The sequence below is a fragment of the Lactuca virosa genome, chromosome 5, assembly GCF_052849685.1.
Source record: "Lactuca virosa cultivar CGN04683 chromosome 5, Lactuca_virosa_CGN04683_v6, whole genome shotgun sequence".
Taxonomy (NCBI): Eukaryota; Viridiplantae; Streptophyta; class Magnoliopsida; order Asterales; family Asteraceae; genus Lactuca; species Lactuca virosa.
The window spans coordinates 393037041-393052811 of NC_136430.1; the positions used below are offsets into that span (position 1 = coordinate 393037041).

The window sequence follows — 15771 nt, forward strand, 5'->3', positions numbered from 1 at the left end:
CCCCTCTTATATTAGTTGTAGCTGTTTTTTGAACTTCTTTGCATGGTATTTGTTGGGCTCGGCTTTATTTCCACACGTGTACACCGCTTGTGTCGTATGGGATTGATTTGTGGGTTTGACGATGATGAAAATTTTATTATTGTTGAAGATGTCAATAAGATTTACTAAATGTATAAAATAATTTTTAATTTGTATGTAAGATACTTAACAATGCATCGATCAAAAGACTAAAAAATATATATAATAAAAATAAAATTGTAAGCAACACAATTAAAATAAAAAGATTGAAGTCTTTTCTGTAATAAATACAATTTGACAAAATGTATAATGTTATTTATAACTCATCTAATGAAACATTTTGTCTTATAGTATATATTATTTTGAGCGTTATAGAATCAACACCTTTATAATTTGTTTCAAGCATAAAAGTCACAGTTATACTAGTAGTCGGTCATAAGAGAGAAAGAAAATGGAACTTTCATTTTATCTACTGTACACAAATAATAGTTGTTACAAAAGAATGTGATATACACCACATTTGATGAAAAGATGAAAACTATACCTTTCTAGCAACCATAGACGATATTTTTCCCTTTAGCTTCTCAATTATCTGCATTTTGAAAACTTACATTAGTATCATTATACCTGTATGTACGAGGGTCAGAAAAAGTAATTTTTGAAATTGATACCAGAGTAGAGACTTTTGCTTTTGCCCATCGATCAGAAGAAGCAGCTGCATCCTTCAAGTGTTTTGAATTCCCACCATCATAACTTAAAAAGTAAGTAGAGTTTTCAGTCGCGTCAGCCACCCATATACGATTCATTTGGTCCTTGGCCCTCTTTATCAGATTACAAAACCCAACCTAATGCAATCGAAATCAAATTCAAATTTTATTTCCTTTTTGTCAAATTTTATATTTTAATAATATAAATTAAAAAATACCCATACCGTTGATCCTACAAGGTTGTAATTGATTGGTACAATGGAATCACAGTCAACAGATGGTGAAAAGAAGCTGATTGCAAGCAATGAATCTGAGAGAGAAAGGTCATGTTGTGGTGAAATACTAGTACCATCTGTTACAAAAACCCATTGCCTCTTCTCAGCACCAAACTTATGCACCTCACCCACATACACCACAAATGCAGCAACATCAAATTCACTGGAAATTGCAACTTCACCCATTTCCGATAACGACACTGGTTTTCGAGGACTAAAAAACGGCCTGAAAAAAAAAAACATTTTTTTCCTTTACATATAGATACGCATCCCAATATTGAAAAGTAGATTCCGTATGTGTGTGTGGCTTACAGAAAGTGTTGAGTTGATGATGAAGATAACGGGCGCCATTTGTTTGTAGATCCACTTGCACGCATATAAATAGTACATGAATCAGAGTTAATCGGTGTAAGACCTGAAACAGTATATGCTTGCCCCTCCACTAACTCTGATTGCTGCAATGCAATTACAATGGTAACATACTTTAGAAATTTTCAAATCCCAATGTCTGAATAACAAAAAAAAAAAAAAATTCAAACCTGTTTCTCAGTTGGGTTCCATATTGTTATCAAGGCTTGTTGTGGTTGTGGGGAGGCGATGTGATTGTGAATTTTACTAGTTAAACCAACGACTCTAACCCTCATAAGCGTGTTCACTTCGTTCCTACTTAATCCAGCTTCATCTAATGCCTTTTTGATTGATTTCTGCATCTCTGATTGTCTACTTGCCTACAATTACAAAAAATGAGATGAGAAGGGCATTCATGTCTTTTTGCACACACAGTAAAGACAAGAGATCGAGACTGGGTTTCGGTTAGGTTACCTCCATTTTTGCTTGATAAGAAGCAAAGGAAGTGAGTTGTTCTGAAGTCATCTCAGCCATTAAAACTTCTGGTTCTGCAGCTTTTTCTAGTAGATGTGAAATCTTCTCACCTTCATCATCATCATCAGTTTCAAAACTTTTGAATCCTCTTTCAAACTCCGACATAACCCCTTCCACAATGCTTGAACGTCTACAAATACCCAAATATATATATATATATATATATATATATATATATATATATATATATATATTTTAAATAAAACTATCCCAATATTGATAGTGTAAATTTATTTACCTGTAGTCATACAATTGCATTCTTTTGCTTTCCATCCTCTCTGATCTCACCACAAAACCCCCCTCACTTAACCTGAATGTGAAAAACAACAAATACGTATCAATTACTTGTCACAAGACTATATTTTATAATAAGCTTCAACATACCTTTCCCTGTATAGAACAGGGTATATACGTGTCACTCCAACTAATGTGCTGGGAACTACACCTCCAGAACCTTTAATGCATTTAAGGGCTAATGGAACACAACCACTTTTACCTGAAAAAAAAAGCAGCACAACCATGCATGAGAAGTTGAGAACAGAAAAAGAGAAGATAGCAAACAAATTATAAATGTAACTAATTCTTACAGAATCCCAAGCGTTCAGCCCAATGAGCTTTATATGTCCCATTCATGTGCAAGCATAAGCTAATCATATTTGATGCCTGGTAAAGATAAGTTTTTTTTTTTTTTTATAAAATTTACAATAATTATAAACATGGTTAAGGGTCAAAGATTAGATTGGCACAAACCTCAAGGGGTGAAACAGGTGCATTCCATCCGCTTAAACCAGCTCCACAAATCTTCAAAAAGGATTATTATTTATTAATGGTTAGCAGAAAGAATATTGTGGTGAACAAGAGAATTCTAGTTAGGGAAATGACCAAGTTACCCTTAGTTTTTGTCCAACAAACAATTTTCCAGCAAGAAGTTGCTTTAATAGTAAATCATCCAAGAGACCTTTAACTGAGTACCTAAAAAAACAGAACAAGAATTTAAACATCCACAAGGAGCACAGAATACAGATTCAAATCTACTATCTTAACTTCACTTTACCATCCATCTGTTAGTTCTATATTTGATGCAGAAGGAACCTCTGCATCTTGTTCTTCATTACACTTTAACTTTACAGATGCTATGCAAAGTACCAAATGGGAAGAAGGAGGAGCATCTCCCTCTAGAATTCTCTTCAGAGCTGATCTGTGACCATTGTTATATTCTCTTTCATATCTACAAAAAGACATACATAAATAATTATTTACTTGCTTCTATTAACTCAGTCAATAAGAAATCCAATCAGAGAAACTGAAACTACCTATATTTCAATTCCTCTACCACATTGGAAACAGTCAAAAGTTTCCCAGAAAATTTAGCAGGATAACATCTCTCATAGCATGCAAGTTTCCAGATTATCCATCTGTAGTGATTTGCAATCCATCTACAGTGACAAAAAAAAAATAAAAAAAATAAATAAATCTCAAAGACAAACATAAGAGAAAATGTTATTATAATAATAAAACCATATGTTACTTACTCTTTTGAAAGAGCTGAACATCCTGATTGAGTCAACATGTGACAGAAGGCATCCACACCAATGCATTTTAAACCACATTCATCTTCAAACATGTGTTTCTCTGCATTTTCTGGATTTATCTTTCTTAACCATTCAGGTATGTTCTCAAACTATTCACATAAATACATTACAAATTGTGTCAAATGCTGAAACTAAAACATATACCAAAATTTGAAAGAATGTGGTTGTTGTATACTGACCATATTATGAAAGGATGGAGGCTCTCCAAAATATTCCTTGATGTACTTGCGAGAAAACTGAAAAGGGTATCGAGTGGAAACCCTTTTTTTGAAGCATGATCCTTCAGGCATTTTGGGCATTGTACCTAATGCAAACATATACTTCATAAACATAACAAAATAAAAGAGCTTTTAAGAATTTATAAACTGTATTTGAAATTACCATTAGAGACTGCTGTTGAGCTTTTGTTCAATGGAGGGATGAATGTTGACTTTTTGTTCAATGGAGGGACGAATTTGGAATTTCGCGGCTTCTTGAATGGAGATGGATATATTCGACTTGATGGTTTCCTCTTTTCTCCGGTTCCACTCAAACCAATAGTATTTGAAATATCCACCAAAGGGATATGATTATTATACTCCTTGGGAGTGATATCATGTTCAGCTGCATCAAATTCTTTGATCAAATTACTTCTCAAACCTGTATTTTCTAACCTAGATACAGTCTTCTTATCAGATAAAACTGATTTTACAGGGGATATGAAGTTATTAGACTGTTGCTTTGCTTTTGGTATGCCATCACTACAAGAATTACACACGTTATTTTCTTTGTTCAACATGTTATTCCCCAATTTCTTATTAGATGAAAATGCAGGATAACATGCATCCCCTTCCTTTAAGAAGTTCCCTACATCAGGATCTCCTAGAAGACTCCTTGCTCGTTTCAATGCATCACCAGAAACTTTCACAGATCTTCCACCAGCTGTTTGAAACTTGATAGGTGGTGGTCTAGAAGAAGAAAGAATAGACCCTCGAGCAACCTCCCTGATTTCACCTGCATCTTGAAACCCTAAATTAGTTCTAGCACTAGTCATCTGGAAACTCAAAGAAGATTGAAATGTGTGAAGAAGAATTCACCTGTATTCGCATGTTCAAGGCCTTTAGAAGCCTCATTATGATCAGAATTTTCTTCCAATCCTAACAATGTTCTTGCTTTGATAAGACCTGTTGAGCATATGTTCACAGCTTTCCCTGACCCTGTTTGGAACATGGAATTTGAGCAACTGGTTCCATCATCTCCACCTGTAAAAGAGTATTTTTAACACAAGTACAAATAAAAATATATAAGTCCAGCATTATAAAAAAAGATATGCATAACAATGATTTGGAATTTTGGACATACAAGATTCTTTGGAAACTTAAATAAGTAGATAATAGATAGACCTGTGTCTACAAATGCATCATCATCTTGGCATCCAAACATAGATAGTGCTTTTGCCATGGAAGACTGCTTTATAGCAACTGATTTCCCGGATCCAGTACGAAATGTGAAGGGGGTGCCACCTATTTTTGAATTTTCCTCTCGGTTTACCGATCCTGTTTCATAAAAATTAATATTCCATCACTCAATGCTAAAATTCATTCAGTATATAATTCTTACAAGGAGACTACAAACAAGGTAACCTGTATCTGCAATGGCTCCATCATCTTGATCTCCAAGAATAGATGATGCTTTCACCAAGGAAGATTGCTTCACAGCAACCAATTTCCCCAATCCAGTTCGGAAAGCTGGAGGGGTCTCAACTTCATCACTTTGATTCCCATATGGATTTGAATATCCTGATTTGGAAAGAACAGAGGCTCCACCATTTTGATCTCCAAGAATATATGATGCTTTCAATGAGGAAGATTGCTTCACAACAACTGGTTTCCCAAATCCAGTTAGGACAGACGGAGGGGTCTTAACTTCATCACTTTGATTCCCATGTAGCTTTGAGTATCCTGATTTGGAAGAAACAATGGCTCCATCATCTTCATCTCCAAAAATGGTTGATGCTTTCATCAATGAATATTGCTTTATAACAACTGGTTTCCCCAATCCAGTTCGGAAAGTTGGAGGGGTTTCAATTTCACTATTTTGATTCTCATGTAGCTTTGAATATCCTGATTTGAAAGGAAAAGTGCCTCTATTATCTTCATCTCCAAGAATGGATGACGCTTTCACCAAGGAAGATTGCTTTACAACAACTGGTTTCCCCAATCCAGTTCGGAAAGTCGGAGGGGTCTCAATTTCACCACTTTGATTCTCATGTAGCTTTGAATATCCAACAGTGGCTCCATCATCTTGATCTCCAAGAATGGCTGATGCTTGCACCAAGGAAGATTGTTTCACAACAACCGGTTTCCCCAATCCAGTTCGGAAAGAAGGAGGGGTCTCAACTTCATCACTTTTATTCTTGTACAGCTTCGAATATCCTGATTTAGAAAGAACAGTGGCTCCATCATCTTGCTCTCCAAGAATAGATGATGCTTTCACCAAGGAAGGCTGCTTCACAATAACTGGTTTCCCCAATCCAGTTCGGAAAGTCGGAGGGGTCTCAATCTCACCACTTTGATTTAATTTGGGAAGAACAGTGACTTCATCATTATGATCTCCAAGAATTGATGATGCTTTTATCAAGGAAGATTGCTTCACAACAACCGGTTTCCCCAATCCAGTTTGGAAAGAACGAGGGGTCTCAATTTCATCGTTTTGATCCTCGTATAGCTTTGAGAATCCTGTTTTGGAAACAAACAATAATCTATCACTCAACACCTACTATGTGTGCTCATTCCATTAATTTACATAGTCAACTACTCAACTCAATTACTGGGTATATCTGTGTACAAATACTTGAACAGAATCTCAGATTGAGGTAGTACTTGTAGACGCCAATTTACATAGATATACGTGTTCATTCGGTTTCAGATGTATCAATTCAGCGTTTAGTATTCATCCTACACTTATGATACTTATTGCAAACTAAACTCCATCATTTCCCTCCTATTTTAAATTATGTCGCCAAAGCTAAACAAAAAATATTGGACTTTTAGATGTGAAATTGCGATTTATGAAGATAATACCTTGAACCAAGAGATCGGCGATAGAAGGAAGATGGTGAGGAGAGCTAGGTTTCTCAATTAGGGCTTTTTGTGGTTCACTTGAGAGCTTGACGTGGGAGCATTGCCACCGGAAACTATTCCCGGCGTCAGAGAAGATTTGCCACGTAGACATCTAACGGTGAGCGGCCGATATGTGAATTTTCCGAGGGTAAAATCATCCAAGCAGACGATATTTTTTGTTCATCTAATTTTGAGCTAAAAACGGAGAGAACAATAAGAAGGCGGGAAGTTTCATTTGGTAAAGTTTCAAATATAACCCTCGTGTCTCATTCTATTTACACTTTTGGTAAAATTGAACTCTATTTTGCGCGCACACAAAAAAAAAAAATAATAATAATTAAAATAAATAATAATAATAATAATAATAATGTTTGGAAAGAAATGGAAACAAACTGATCCGGTTTATGGAAAATGCAGTTTGGTACAAACCGCTTCGGTTTGAAATCAAATCACTGGTCTACTACCATTTAGGCTACCCGGTATGGGGGTAATGTCACGTGTCTTGGGCTGAGGTGGCACGCCTCCCCATGCGTAAACACCGCCCCCAAGTCCGGTGGATTGCGTATGGTGCGAGGTGGAAGACGGATGAAGACGCTAGCTTTGATTGGCCCATTCGATTTTGGAACGTTATGCGACCGTTTGACAATTAAAAATATATATATTTATTATTTTTTCAAATTCTCTCTATATATACAATCATTTTACACATAATTTCCACTAAAACACACCCATATTTTTTCAAAACAAACACACACATTAAACCAAAAAATGGATAATTTTCCACATTCTATTTCTTCGTCATCCGATGATAACGATTCTTATGAGGATTTGATTTTGTATACACTGTTGTCCGCGACACGAGACATGGTACGTGAGAGGGGCGAAAGTTCAAACGTTGAGAAGAAACATAGAAAATGGATCAACCGGGATCGAGAGGCGGCACATGAACTTTTGATACGTGATTATTTTGTCGTTGATAGTTTATATGATCTATCGAAATTCGAAAAACGTTTTCGTATTAGTAGAAATTTATTTTTACGTATACCTAGAGATTTGGCACGTAATTATGAATTTTTCCAATTACGATGGGATGCTAGAGGTAAACGCGGTTTTACTACCATACAGAAATGTACGACCGCTCTTAGACAATTGGCATACGGCATCGCTGCAGACGCATCAAATGAGTATCTGAAAATGTCTAAAAAGACGGGTCGAGAGTGTACATATCTATTTTGTGAGTATGTTATAGAGTTTTACCGTGACATATATTTGCGACATCTGACTAAAAGCGATGCCGAACAATTGTATGTCGCGCATCAAGCTAAAAATGGTTTTCCAAGGGATGCTTGGTGCATTGATTGTACACATTGGGAGTGGGCAAATTGTCCAAACGCGTGGCGTGGTTAGTTCACGCGAGGTGATCATAGGGTGCCGACTGTTATTTTGGAGGCGGTTGTTTCAAATGACCTATGGTTTTGGCATGCATTCTTTGGTATGGCGGGGTCAAACAATGACTTGAATGTGCTCCAAGCGTCTCCGATATTTAACGATATTTTACAGGGTAAAGCACCAGAAATGTCATATGTTGTCAATGGAAATGAATATAAATATGGGTATTACCTATGTGATGGGATATATCCAGAATACGCTACATTTGTCAAGTCATACACATTTCTGGGCGACGATAAACGAAAAATGTTCAAGTTAGCATAAGAATCTGCAAGGAAGGATGTAGAACGGGTGTTTGGAGTCCTCAAACAAAAGTGGCACATAATCAAACATCCGACACGAACATGGGACAGGGAAAAATTGACGACAGTGTTGACTGCTTGTGTTATTTTACATAACATGATAATAAAAGAAGAGGGTAGAGCTATTTGTTCATATACCACAAACGATATACTTAATCCACCTGCAGTAATACAAGTTAGCAACCCGACATACTTCTCAAGGGTTTTGGAAATACAAAACCGTGAAACACATCACAATGTACGATATGATTTGACTGAATACATATGGGAAAGACAATTTCAAGGGCAAAATGACGGTGAAGGCGAGGAGGATGACGATAGTGACGACGAGAAGGATGAGGACGGTGACGACGAGGCGGATGATATCGGTAACGACAACGACGACGATTAGAATTTTTCTATGTTTTTTTATGTTTTTTAATTTTTATTTTATTTAGACAATGTAATGTTTAATTTTAGTAATTTAAGTTTTAAATTTCTATGTTTTTAATTAATGAAATGTGGTTTTATTTTTTTATGTTACAAAAAACTAATTTATGTTATAAATTATGTTTTTTATTTAATATAATGTTAAAAAAAATTATGGAGTGGTAACCATTTCCAATGTTTAGTGGGTTGGTGGTGAAGCTGACGTGGCGCAGAGGTGGCAGCGCTTTTTCGGTGGGTTGGGTGTAACCACTCCCCACAGCCTTAAGATATTAGACATAATTAGTTTTGGTTAGACTGGTGATTTTAAAAACATGTTTAAAACCTTAAAAAATATTGTTTTCATCCATCATTTGTTCAAATTGTTGTCAATACAAAATTTTGAAGTTCTCAAGACCGTTTTGACCCTTTATACGATTTCGAGTACCCAACAATCATTTTTTTAAATTAAAAGAAGAAAAATATCGTTTTGAATCCCTAAACGATTTCGAGTGAACGAAAACACCTTATATCATTGAAAACCTATTTTTTCTTGTTTAGTTGTTTTTATCAACAATGAAAATTGCATTAAATGCTCACACCCAAATCAAGTTTGCAAAAATATTGAAAGTATAGGTTATCGATTTTCATAAAACAATTTTCATCAAACTCTTAACCAGTTTTATATGTTCGAACAGTTTTGCCCCAAACTGGTTTAAATTTGAATTGGTTTTGCCACTCTTGAAAAAAAATACAAATTGTTTCAAACCTCTCTAGTTCGGGTTAAAAAACCGATCTGTATACCTCTAATTATATTGATATATAAGGGTATGAATTGAAGGAGACGATAAAGCAGATGGGGATATAAACAAGTCGACGTGACCAATGACATGTGATATTTAGGTTTAGCTCAAATAAGTAAGACTCGAGGGAGTGATGTCACAAAAGTTGCATTGTCTTCACTGCCACGTAGACGACACGTCGGTCATTACCACAAAGTGTGGTTTCATGTCACACCCAATGAGTACTGTCACACTCAATTTAAAAGGTTTAAAAAGAAAAAAAAACTTTTTTTTAAAACAAATTTGACCAGTCAACGATCAATTGTAATGGCAATAGAAAGAGAGGAACGCTCTCTTGGAGTGTCATAGTGCGGTCTCTACCGCACCAAAACTACAAGGAGGAGGCGGTATTTCGAGCTGATGTGGCAAGAGAGTGCACCATCTACTGCACCTAACCCAAGCCTAATATTCATCTTTAGCTTGATTTGACATTGAGTAATCGTTTGTATCGTTGTCATATATTTCATCATTATTTGATGGGTGATGTCCACCAAACTTGTGGTTATTTCGAAAAATGCTGATATTTTATTCAAATATTTGGAAAAAAAAATATTACGGTTAACCAAACATGTCTTTTTCTTTTTATACAAATAAGATATAATGTAATCGTAAATAGGCAACCTTTAACGTTGTCAATTATCAGTATAGTCTTATAAAAATAATAGTTAATTTATACAAAATGGTATAAAAATAATTAAAAAAAAGGTTAATTTATACAAAGTGAAATAAAAATAATTAAGAAAGCTAATTGACAATGTATGTAAACCTTGAGATTATGATAGTAAAGACGTGGATTATAGAAAGAAGACTAGAGGGTTAATGACCAATGATTTTGAAGCCAAACACCCACCGTACCGACAGGAAGGAGGCCGCTATCTTGTCGGCAACGTATCCCTCAAGTTTAAATCCGTCATAATGTATTTTTGCCAATTTTAAATTTATAACAAGGAAAATTGAATAATCTAATATTTATAAATGATTTTTTTTTTTTTTAAGTAACCACATTCTCCGAAACACATTGTTCCGGATTGGACTCCGGAATTCTGAAGTATGATTTCGAACCATGGTTCCGGAATACATTTTGACATGTTTTTTATTTTTTATTTTATTATTATTATTATTATTGCGTGTAATATGTGGTTTTTCGTTTAGTATAAGTTTTGGTTTTATATAATGTATAAGTTTTGCTTTCATAAAATTTATAACTTTTGGTTTATAAAATATAAAATGCAATTAAAATCAACAAACAACTAATAAATATGAGTGTTGTAAATATCGGCCTAGGCAGTCGCCTAGGCGCTAGGCGGTCTGCAACTGATTACGATTAGGGGTGTTTGGCGGAAATTTGTCAATATCGGTCAAACTAGGGCTAGGCGGTCCTTGGCGGCCCTCGGCGGTCCTTGGCTGGAAGATTTTAAAAAGTTCAAATTTTCAAATTTTCAAATATCACACTAAAATTTACAAAACTTCAAATTTTTAAATTTTTAAATATTCAAATATTCAAATATTATACCAAATATTTCAAAATTTTGAAATTTGAAATTTTCAAATACTATTTTTTCTTAGGATATATTAAGTTTTAAAATAGTTTTATTAGTAATTTATGGTTCCCGATTAATCCTCCGATTAATCTCCGCCAAACTGATTAATCGCTTGACCCAGTCGACCGTCGAGCTACCGCCGAACGATTTTTACAACCTTGATAAATATATAAACTAAATAAAGGATATATATGTAGGTCATATTACAAATACAATGTTCAAATTATTTTTGTCATTGTACCCCAAAAAAATTTGGTTGTCATTTTCGATAACCCATAGCCCATGGACCGGTTGTTTTACCCTCTATAGAAATTAATTTCTCGGTGATCAACGCCTTCAGGAACCAACACAAAAACACCCTACAATCTCCTCTACTGCCAATCTTGTAACGTCTGGTTTCTGGTATGTATTTAGAATCATAATTTATTCACTTTCGTAGAGGAACTCGATGAGTTGGGAGCCCCAGACTCGTCGAGTAGGAATAATTTGGGACGCGGGTTAGGAAACCTACTCGACGAGTTGAGAGGCATCAACTCGACGAGTAGGCTGGCAGAAATGAAACCCTAATTTTCAGGGTTTTGTACCCTATTTAAAGGCCTTAATGTTTCATTGTGGCCTCCCTCATCGTCCCTTCAGTCCAGAGAAAACCCTAATTGTGCTTGTTTCCCCATTTTGAGTGTGTGTGAGCATAAAGAGTGTTCTTTGGTGCTTTTCTTGAAGAAGTGTGAATTTGGTGGTGCGAAGTTGAAGGGAGAAGCTTTAGATCTGGGATTTTCAGTGTTGTTGCAACCATTTGGAGGTATAAAGTCGATACCTTGACTATTTATTTGCTAGATCTCTTCTTTGGGAAGTTTGTGGCCTTTAGTAGCTTATTTTGGTGTCATTCATGGATTTGAACATGTTATGAAGTTATGAGTTCAGATCTAGACATTTCATGGCCTATTGAGACTTAAAGTTGCCAGCTTTATCAAGTCTTGGCCCTCCTCCATGCCCTAGGTCTCTTATGAAGCTTAGTTTTAGTGTTTTTAGCCTCTTGATACCATGCATGGACGTAAAGTTAGCAACTTTACGTGGCATCTCATCCCAAGGGGACCAAATCTATGGTTTGGAGACATTAGACTCGCTTGGGAGTGACTGGATGGGTTAAGACTAAGGAAGAACTCGACGCGTTGTTTACCCAACTCGGCGAGTTGGATCCCCCAACCTTTTTGATTACTTAGCAATCTCGACGAGTCGAAGAGATGACTCAGCGAGTTGGCTAGGGTTTTCTCGGTTTTTCTGAAGACTGAAGAAACTTGACGAGTTGATGGATACACTCAACGAGTTTGGTCAACATGGACTGTTGACCTTGACTTTGACCATGGTTGACCAAGTTTGACTTCTGGGGGGCATTTTTTGGGCATTACGGGATTTTGATAGATTTAGTACTTGGTGAATGTAGGCATTGAACAGAGAGATGAGATTCGGAATCAGGCCTTAGCAAGTTCTGTTCAGCTTTTGAGGTGAGTTACCTTCCCTGTATGAGTGGGTCGAAGGCACCAATGCCGACCCACTAGTAGTTGTTTATAGTAGAGATGATTGTCTTTGCAATAATTTTATGGTATGCCACTATTTGTTATGCTTTATGTGCTAGTATGCTTGTGATATTATGTGATAGTGGTATGAGTGATGGATTAGACCCCGTAACCGGTTGAGATAAGCTGGAGGGTAGGTCGGGCACCCATATATGCCTGACAATATGGTTATGATTTGTTATTATATGGTAGTGGTAGGGGTGAAATAGACCTCGTAACCGGTTGAGATAAACCGGAGGGTAAGTCGGGCACCCAGATATGCCTGGCAGGGTAGGTCGGGTACCCAGATATGCCTGGCAGGGGTAGGTCGGGCACCCCGGTATGCCTGACGTGGGTAGGTTGAGCACCCACGTATGCTCAGCAGGGTAGGTCGGGCACCCAGATATGTCTGACAGTATGTTTATTATATGGTATGTGGTATGATGGGGGAACTCACTAACCTTTGTGCTTACGGTTTTCAGTTTTGGTTTCATGTACTTCTTCTTCGAAAGGAAAGGAGCCGACATGATTGCAGCGCATCACACCATGATTTTCGCACATGAGATCTTTGGGAGTTACACTCTGATGTTGTTTTATTATGACATGTTTTGATTATTGACATATTGGTTTTGACATGGGATGAAACTATGGATGTTTTAGACTATTGGTTTTATAATTACTTAATTTAAAAATGAAATTTTTGGTCTTAAATTTTGGGATGTTACAAATCTGTTGTGATACGTCTGGGGCCTTTTCGAGGGTCATCTTGAAACTCTCAAGTGAGATTGAATAAGTTGGTTCGGTACCCCAGTAGTGTACTCCCACTAGCAGTTTGTGGATGCGAGCTCTCATACCTATAAAGTATAAACCAATCATCATTTTCCAAACAGTAGTCGCCCTTCCAATGATTATCATATATAGTCATCTTGAATGTCTTCAAATCCAAAACACCCAAAAACCAATGAGCATGTGGTATATTGATTGGGATGTAAAGCTACAAAAAAAAGTTAGAAATAATTAATTACTATATAAATACTCAGGTAATGTAATCCAAACAAAATTATATCGTATCACACTCTGCCCAAGCTAGGTAAACGGATCCGTCAGCCATGTCACTTCAGTCAAACGTACCAGTGTTGAAAGCTGACGACACAATCGTCCACCGAGCATCATCCGCTCTACGCTCTAGCAGCAATGAGATCCACGTCATGATGTGCTGTCATTTTTTTGCAGTAAAGTAAGTATTATTATTAAAAGTGTAGTATGTAATGAGAAAATAGTTATATTACTTACATCACATGACAACCATCCTCCATGACTATCTGCATATAATCATGTCCAAAACTCAAGCGTAGCAAAACCGGTCAAATAATTATGACCAAACAACAACGAACCATCCCGTTCTTTATATACATTGTGTACGATAGGCTTTAAAAGATTGACCAACGGTGCTGGTTGTTGTCGTGTAACACATTTCCTCTTCATTTGTATCTATGGCGACTTATACCATATGAACATAACTTTTCTGCACTTAAAACACCTAAGAGGTGTTGGTAATGCTGTTTTGTATTCATCTCGTGGAATCTCTTTTACATCTGACGATTGAATAACCAGAGACGGCTTCTCACGACCGTCATTCAACGGTTGTTCATGGTCATCATTCACCGGCTGTTCGGGGGTGGTTAAGACATAATCATGCTCCCATAACTCATTGTCATTATAGTATCCATGTACGGTTCAGTAATGTATACTTGTAAACGATGCAAAAACATAACGACCATAAAAACGATGAAATAATTAAAAATGTACATCCATCCCCTTCGAGGTACCAACATCGTCTCCGGGAGTCTTATTGATAAGCTTTAAAACCATGGCTAAAGTAGCGTCATGTTCTTCTAAACGCTCATCCTGAGACCGCAATTGCTCGCGACATTCACAAATCTCATTTTTCAATTGACGGACCTCGTTTTGCAAGTCACTAATAATTTGGTCCTTGTCAGCTGATGGGTCAGCGGTCGGCGGTGGTGGTGGTGACGTGTGAGATGGATTATATATTTGTGCCTTCTTTTCTCGATGCTTATGGGTAGGGGAGTTTTTGGGTGATGGTGTTAGGGAAGGTGCCTTGTGAACTTCGGTGTCGGGAAAATCAGGGCGATTAATCCATTGAGCTAACTATCCACCATTCAGCACACATCTCATCTTCCATCGGCCCTAACTTCTGTACGAGTCTATTATCATGCTAACAAAATTATAAAGCTATAAATAAACATAAATTATAAAATAAATAAATATTTAAATAATAAAATACACATAGGTCGTTGATTTGTATAAACTGGTTGCAATAAGTCTTTTGTAAAGGCCTCGGTTTTGACCATGCAAACTGCTCACCTGAAAAGTCTCAAAAATCCATATATGAATGTTAGCAAACAAATAAATAAAAATTTGTTAGAATGTTAGCAAACAAAAATAAATAATATTTTTTCATCGTATACTTACCCTAAAAGTGTATAAAAACCCTTGTAGGTTGTAGGTCAAATTTTGAGGTTGGTTCTCTTTCTCTTCGTCTGGATGTATAAGCTTGTCAACCTTATTGAATACAATAAATAGTTGTTTGTACAATTGATCCCAAATTATCCCCCCCCCTCATGGATATCTGTCACATAAAAAATTAGTTAACAATTAAATTTCTAAAAAATATTAGTAACGATAAATAATTATAATCAGTAATTATAAAATAGACGACATTATACCTGTTGAATTCATCAAGGTTAGATAGCAAAGCGAAATACTCTTCTGTAATAGGCTGTTTAGCCAACCACTCATTGAAACCCTTATCTAACAGGTATAGAAGACATACACAGACTGCATTCTCGTTCGATAAATCATTAAGTGAATGTTTAAACACCTTCATAACATCGTCTAATTTGACCGAGACATACTGTAACATCCTAAAATTTATAGATAAAAATTTCATTTTTAATTCATTCCAAAATGTCTAGTAAACATGTCAAAACAACCAAAAGTGCATCATAGCGTAATAATATCATAGTACAAATCCCAAATCACATAATGCGGAAAATATGGGCGGATGCAGTGCGATCAGG

General features: G+C 36.2%; 3 protein-coding genes across 3 annotated transcripts; 2 read left to right on the forward strand and 1 right to left on the reverse strand.

The window, feature by feature from the left end:
• Positions 1–432: 432 nt before the first annotated feature.
• LOC145117821 (protein BREAST CANCER SUSCEPTIBILITY 2 homolog A-like) lies at positions 433–6747 on the reverse strand. Its single transcript, XM_079054150.1, has 20 exons — positions 6537–6747; positions 5097–6191; positions 4857–5009; positions 4551–4715; positions 3856–4467; positions 3654–3778; positions 3415–3563; positions 3196–3318; positions 2937–3110; positions 2773–2854; positions 2633–2683; positions 2470–2545; positions 2267–2378; positions 2121–2192; positions 1823–2012; positions 1540–1728; positions 1313–1455; positions 950–1226; positions 690–863; positions 433–610 (listed from the first exon to the last, which is right to left on the reverse strand). The coding sequence occupies exons 1-20, from the start codon at positions 6685–6687 to the stop codon at positions 557–559; spliced, it is 4167 nt and encodes a 1388-aa protein (XP_078910276.1). The 5' UTR covers positions 6688–6747; the 3' UTR covers positions 433–556.
• A 596-nt stretch (positions 6748–7343) lies between these two features.
• On the forward strand, positions 7344–7982 carry LOC145113809 (uncharacterized). Its single transcript, XM_079049860.1, has one exon. It carries the CDS (start codon positions 7344–7346, stop codon positions 7980–7982), a length of 639 nt encoding a protein of 212 aa, XP_078905986.1.
• An 87-nt stretch (positions 7983–8069) lies between these two features.
• On the forward strand, positions 8070–8717 carry LOC145113810 (uncharacterized). Its single transcript, XM_079049861.1, has 2 exons — positions 8070–8278; positions 8378–8717. Exons 1-2 carry the CDS (start codon positions 8070–8072, stop codon positions 8715–8717), a joined length of 549 nt encoding a protein of 182 aa, XP_078905987.1.
• The last annotated feature ends 7054 nt before the right edge of the window (positions 8718–15771 follow it).